General features: G+C 41.0%; 1 protein-coding gene across 1 annotated transcript in view; it reads left to right on the top strand.

The window, feature by feature from the left end:
• chd5 (chromodomain helicase DNA binding protein 5) overlaps positions 1-4,886 on the top strand; it is a 59,437-nt gene extending 54,551 nt beyond the window's left edge. Inside the window, 4 exon segments of the mRNA XM_056301145.1 lie at positions 878-1,073; positions 1,994-2,157; positions 3,614-3,728; positions 4,752-4,886. Coding sequence (XP_056157120.1) covers positions 878-1,073; positions 1,994-2,157; positions 3,614-3,728; positions 4,752-4,879 — 603 coding nt within the window. The 3' untranslated portion in view covers positions 4,880-4,886.
• The last annotated feature ends 2,013 nt before the right edge of the window (positions 4,887-6,899 follow it).

The following is a 6,899-nucleotide window of genomic DNA, read 5'->3' on the forward strand; positions in this document are numbered from 1 at the left end:
GGCTTTTGTTGCAAACTTCCCTCAAACTTTAATGTGGCTAGGGATGCCCCTCAAGACAGCAGCGGGGGTTCCCCAAGGCCGAATGCCCAGGGTAAGTCTGGGAGGGCTTGTCTTTACTGGAACTGGAACGAAGGCCTTGTTTGTCACCAGTTGCTGCTTCAGCATATTGTCACTAATTTAGGTAAAAGTTAACTTTACCTCAACGTCGATTCGTCACTCTCTTGGCACTGACGTCATGCTCCTCACTGCTGCCATGGCATCAGCCGCTCCTCATTACCGTCTCTCCCAGAAACTGAACGACTGTCGGATGCTTTTGCCTTTTGTGATGCTTTTGAAAATCCAAGGGTTTCAGAACAGCATCGCAGGTTGGGCTGTTAAGGTTACGGAAAAGGTTAGGGATGAGGTTAGGGATAAGGAATGGGTTTGCAATGACTATCTGATGATGCTACATCGATGGCGACGAAGAGCCCGCATTTTGGTCTGCAATAGATTTGTTCCATGCACAATAAACCTTAATTTGCACTCAATATAAAATGCTGCTTTCCCACCCTCTGACACCGTTTAGCACTTTGTCTGACTAGTTTTTATATCTTATCTCCCAAAATATGGACTGTATTTAATTACATCCTTTTATTGCACAGACTCTTATTGTATTGCATTTGTTTTATGTCGCATTGTATGTTTGACTATTCTTAATGTGCCTTGCTGCAAAACAAAATTCTCCTTGTGTGGCAATGAAGAAACTGAACTGAATATAAGTGTAACATTAATGATCTCCCTCTACCTTTAATATTCTGCATATGCATTGTATGCACTTCCCATTCTCTTAATTTCGCTTTCTCTTTATTCACTCTTTGCCCCCCCCCCCCCCGCATAGTTGTTGGAGCAGGCTCTGGTGATTGAGGAGCAGCTGAGGAGGGCGGCATACCTGAATATGACCCAGGACCCGAGTCACCCGGCCATGGCCCTCAACACACGTTTCGCTGAGGTGGAGTGCCTGGCCGAGTCCCACCAGCACCTATCCAAGGAATCCCTGGCTGGGAACAAGCCGGCCAATGCAGTCCTGCACAAAGGTCAGTCATCAGGTGCAAAATGAAAAAAAAAATCATAATTTTCCAGGTTAATTCAGGACAGTTTTAATTTTGTTGATGCAACATATGACAGAAACAGTTTATCTCTGATTTGTTTTTCTCTCAATGCTGGAAATGAGGTGACAATGAAATGGGAAAAAAATCACGTTTAACGCGAACATACAACTGCAAGAAACTGCTATGTGGTCTTGTTACGATGATGGAAAATGGGTTTGATCATGCTTGCCTGACCATCATATCGTCTGAATATTGGGTGATTTTATTTTTTTTAATAATTTGATTATTAACCATTCTAATCATGGAACCAGGGACATAGACAAAGACTGGTCATATCGTTTGAATGTTGGGTGATTTTTTTTTTTTTTAATAATTTGATTATGGACCATTTTAATCATGGAACCAGGGACAGGGACAAAGACTGGTCATTACAGTTTCCGTAAAAATGGCTCCAACTCATTTCTAATGGGAGATTTTCCTGTTTTCTTATGTTTTTTTGTGTCCCTGGTTCCACCTCTGAAAACACAACTGTATTAACTACACAACCGACAGGTCTTTGATGCCTAAAACGTCCCTTAGCTTACACACTTCCACATTTTTCCATATTTTCCCACAAGACTAAAGTCTTTTTGATGCTGTGAGCATTTGGGATGAGATACATGGGATGTCTTTCTGCTACCTACCACACTTATTCATAGTATTTTGTATCAAGTATTTGTTTTGTATCACTAAAATTATTAACCATACTATAAGTCTCTTCAGTCAGCTGATGCACAGGTGCACCGGACTCCTGCTAAAACCCCAAAAAACTTTTCCATATTTTTTCCGTGTGTGTGTGTGTGTGTGTGTGTGTGTGTGTGTGTGTGTGTGTGTGTGTGTGTGTGTGTGTGTTTTCTTGTTTATAGTGCTGAATCAACTGGAGGAACTCCTGAGTGATATGAAGGCGGATGTGACACGGCTGCCCAACATGCTGTCCAGGATCCCCCCAGTGTCGGCCCGCCTGCAGATGTCTGAGAGGAGCATCCTCAGCCGGCTGACCAACCGAGGCAACGAACCCCCGCCACAGCAGGTGAGACAAAAATGGTCAACCGTTTCAGCAACGCCATGAAGATTAACTTAATTAGTCACTTAATACTGTGCTGAGAACTAAAATCTGCCACATTTTGGATAGGAGTTTTCTGGAGGGGACACCTCAACATAACACAGATCACTGCTTAAATTGTCTGACTTTACAAATGTCCTCATGAAAAGCTGAAAGGTGTTGGAATAAATTAAGTACAGTGGAAACCGTTTACAGTGATCATGGTTATAAAGATCAACTGGTTATACTGACATGGGTGGTATGGTGGCCCAGTGGTTAGCACTGTTGCCTCACAGCAAGAAGGTCCTGGGTTCGAACCACAGGCTGTCCCAGGTCCTTTCTGTGTGGAGTGTGCATGTTCTCCCTGTGTCTGCATGGGTTTTCTCCGGGTGCTCCGGTTTCCTCCCACCATCAAAAAGACATGTATGTTAGGGTTAATAATCCTGTCTGTGCCCCTGACCAAGGCAATGGAAAGTAGAGCTGGAGTTGGTCACTGGGCCCTGCAGTTGCCCGCTGCTCCTATACAATAGGATGGGCTAAATGCAGAGAACATATTCATTGTAAGAATACAATGACAAAATAAAGTGGCTTTCTTTCTTCATACTGATCAATAGTTTCTGGACAGAATAATTCCTATACTAATGCTGCTTAGATATTCTGGTAATTGTGATCAAACAGTCTGCTTAAAGTGACATTTCATACATTGGAAATAAAAAAAAAAGTATTTTAAAACCAAGGCTTTGGCACTGAACGGTACCATCTCTGTTCTGAAAATCCTCCTCTGAAATCACGAGATATCCTGAAGTGGCACAGGATTACTTTCACTTTTAGGTCTTTCCCAAAGTTATTAAAAATGTACTTTAGGCAACACAAAGTGGTGTTACTGTAACCTGTTGTCTGTTTTTAACTTCCTGTTTTGAAGCAGCTGATATTTAGCTGACAGGTGTCTATAGAGAGGTTGTATGTTTCATTACATTATATTCATATAAATGGTGAACACACATCAATTAGATGGTATCAGATAAAAATGAAAAAAACAAAAAAACAAAAAGGAAGCTGGAGTGAGGTTAAAGTGCTTTATTAAAGGTTAAACTATCAAAGCAAACATTACATCTTTAATCTTCCTTCTTAAAACATGTTGGAATGCACCATTTTTTTGTTTCATAAGTAAACCAGTTAATTTACTGATAGCGGTGGAACTACCTTCCTTTTTCTTCCCTGTCAAGATGCACACACTTATTGTAGAAAATTCGGGAACCAGGAAAAACTGCATGGGACAAATGGGGGGGATTTTCTCCCCCGAGTGGTGGAGTGGTGGAACTTCTCTTTTTTTGTTTGTTAATAATAGATGCATCAATTTTGGATTAAGACTATTTTGCTGTGAATTCAATGCAACACAGTGTTATGCTGACATTGTCTGTGTTATGTGCAGCCTTTTACGCAGGGCGGTTTCAGCTGCTCCCAGATGTATGGCAGCAGCTTCGGTGGAGGATTCAGAGGACCAGGTGGACAACCCATGGTCAACTACAGTCAGATGCCTCTGGGACCCTATGTCAGTGGTATGGCTCAGATCTATTTACACTCTCAACATGTCACAGAAAGGTGAATCAGTTCATCCGAACACAACGTTTATTGAGAGAAACATTTTCATCACTCAGCTAAGTGACCTCTTCAGTCTGAACTGACTGCAGGTATCACTCAATTGAGACTGAACAGGTCACTTAGATGAGTGATGAAAACGTTTCTCTCAATAAACGTTGTGTTCGGATGAACTGATTCACCTTTCTGTGGCTTCCTTACCTGGATTATTGAGCATGCATAAAGACAGAGTCTCAACATGGTTTTAATGAATACTGCTCAAATAACTGAACCTATATGTCAGAAACACACTGAAATAGATTACCAACTTCATACAGTGATTATTCATGCATTTAACTGTTATTGTAGTAGAATTTGAAGTTGACATGCTTTCCGTTGTATGTGTGAGGGACTTCATTCTAAAATGCTGTGTCGCCATTTTGGGGAGGTTTTCCTGCCTTTGTTCAGTTTTTTCAAAGATGATGGATGATTCCATTAAAAAAGCATGTCTACCTCTTAAGTAAAAAGCTCTAAGATGAGTTGTAATTAAATCGTGCCTCATAACCTCTTTATTTTCAATGCCAGAAGTGATTTGACCAGACAATTAGTTAATATCTGATTTTACAATGGACATTTAAGCCATAATGAAGCTTCACTGAGCTGCACATAACTACTATAATAAAATGCTGTCATCCTTACGTGTTTCATTTTGCACTGTGCTGATTTGTAGAGTAGGAAAGTTAACAGTTAATTGTCATGCAAATAGAGTTTCGATCAGGGTTTAAGAATAATACGTATTGGTGAAGTATTTTCTGACTCGATGAATAATAAGCAGTAATTATATACTATGTTTGTATGTTAACATTTTTAACGGAATATTCAGTTTCATTCTTACAGTCTTCCCTTAGCTTACTTGCATGGCTTCCCATCGATATGGTCAATCTTCCTTTCCTTTGTGAATAAGGAGCTGATGATTAAAGGGAAAATATCTGTTCTTACTTTAGTATCATCCAATGGTCCCCCACCCCCTTCAAGCCATCTGGACAAGAAGTCAATTGACTCCCTGAGAGACGTGGCCACCCCTGACCTCAAGTCAGGCAAACCCAGTGATGTCATCTGCATCGAGGACTGAGACCAGCTCTGTAACACTGACCTGAGGTCAGTAACATTCAGGAGTGACATCTGTGTGGATAGCAGAGGCTCATCTATCACTTTCCATATCCTCCTCTGTCTCTGTCCTCACAGACCAAACCTGGATTCACTCTGTAAAAGCTTTTCATCTGTGGACAAGGCAAAGGACTTTTTGGCTTAGACAGATGTGTATCTATCAATCCAAACGATTGCACTTTTATCTTTTCATGGACCCTCCAGAAGTGTTTTAGTGAGATATTTTCTTTTATTACCTTTTGCCGGAGAGCTGCGGACTAGGAGGGGGGATGGGACAGGTTTTGTTCGATGTGAAAAATCTCTTCTCAGACGAGCGCTACAAGGGTGAACCTCTCTTTATCAGCAAGTTGGAGGTGCCTTGGCTCCGACACCTGTGAACGGAGCTCATTCTAATTCTCGGAATGTGTGTTTTTGTTCAAGCCAGCTCTAACTTTTGTGCGTTTTGTGTGCACACCATTGCTGTCATCCATCTGCCTTTCACTGTACGTTCACTGTGACTGCGCCCTACTGGAGCTTTTTCCGAGCGAAATGGAGTGAAGTAAAGGAAGGCCTCAGTCATAGGCTGATATAAAGATTGCTTTTATAGGAGACAATTCTATTACTTAAAAAAAAAGCATACCTGTTTTGTCATTTATGTAGTAGCCGGTTGACAAAGTGTCAACTTGAAAGTATTAAAGACTATTATGGTACATGCAGTAGCTGGACACATTCTGCCTCAGTCCCTTAAAGACTGCCACCTATTGGCATTATGGAGAAAGCGATCTCTGTCAAGACTGCAGATACATACAGGCTGCAGAAGTCGACCAACCCGGTTGGCCTCTTGTATTGTACATACAGATCAAAGAGATTTGCATTTTTTATTTTACCTCACACAGGTCTAAATCATAGTGAAATTATGTATTCATGCATAGATGAAATAAACGGACTGAGTAATTATCTCGATAATGATCATGCAGAGCAGACAGAGCGGTGGTTGTGGGAAAGCAGATTTTAACTCATACTCCAGAGGACTTTGTATTTTCTGTGTACAGTATAACACATGTGTTTCTTTAAATACATTTGAATGTTCCAATTGGCTGCAGAGCCAAACCCCTGAGGCCATGATCCAAGGAAATCCGCTATAAACAGGAACTCTTCCGGTCTACGTCCACATGCGGGCTGTTAACGGTCAGTCCTAATTCGGACCAGAGTACCGGGTGGAGAGTTTGTGAGTTTGTGTTTTTCTTTTCTCCTCACATCCCAGAGACTTTTCTAGCTCTCTTTCATCGTGTGGGACTGAACAAGAAAATAGGCGCGTACACGTATGACACTGTCACCTTTTAACTTGTGTTTGTCATGCTTTGAGAATTTGTTTGCTTATCTTTACATTAAGGTGAAATTAGATATATTTGAGTAAGTATTTCAGTCTTCATTGGTTCAGTGCCATTGAAGGGGTGCTCCTCACTCCAGAAATGTGATGATCGAATATGATTTGCTGTTGTTGATGCATTTCCTCCACAAAATCTGTCGTTGAGACACTCTTCAGATTCACTTTACAGGGATTTACTCTGTTTCAGCTCCTGAGGACCAACGTGGCACACCATTACTCTTGATTGATAAACCTTTTTTTTTAGTTGTGTTGGTAAGTTCGAGAAGACTTCTTGTCGCTTATTGCTTTAAAGACAAAACAGCATGGTATCGCAACATACGTTTTCATTCCATCTATGTGCTATTGTGGCTGTCTTACGAGTGAAACGATGACTTTTTATAAATTTGAGCTTATAATAGTTACTTTTACAGGGAATTTTTTTCGTTTGAATATTGGATTTTATGTGCAAATCTTAATTGAGGCGTTTATTATGTTTTTTTCCCCCCAAAGACCAGTGGCACTAATTGTTTGTGTAGTTATGCCATCGTTGCAGCACTTATCTGACATTGCTGAAAAGCGGATGGTTAGTGGACGGCTCCAACATGCAGGGACTCTGCTGTGTCGTCATGGAGACCAT

The sequence above is a fragment of the Lampris incognitus genome, chromosome 2, assembly GCF_029633865.1.
Source record: "Lampris incognitus isolate fLamInc1 chromosome 2, fLamInc1.hap2, whole genome shotgun sequence".
In the NCBI taxonomy this organism is placed as follows: Eukaryota; Metazoa; Chordata; class Actinopteri; order Lampriformes; family Lampridae; genus Lampris; species Lampris incognitus.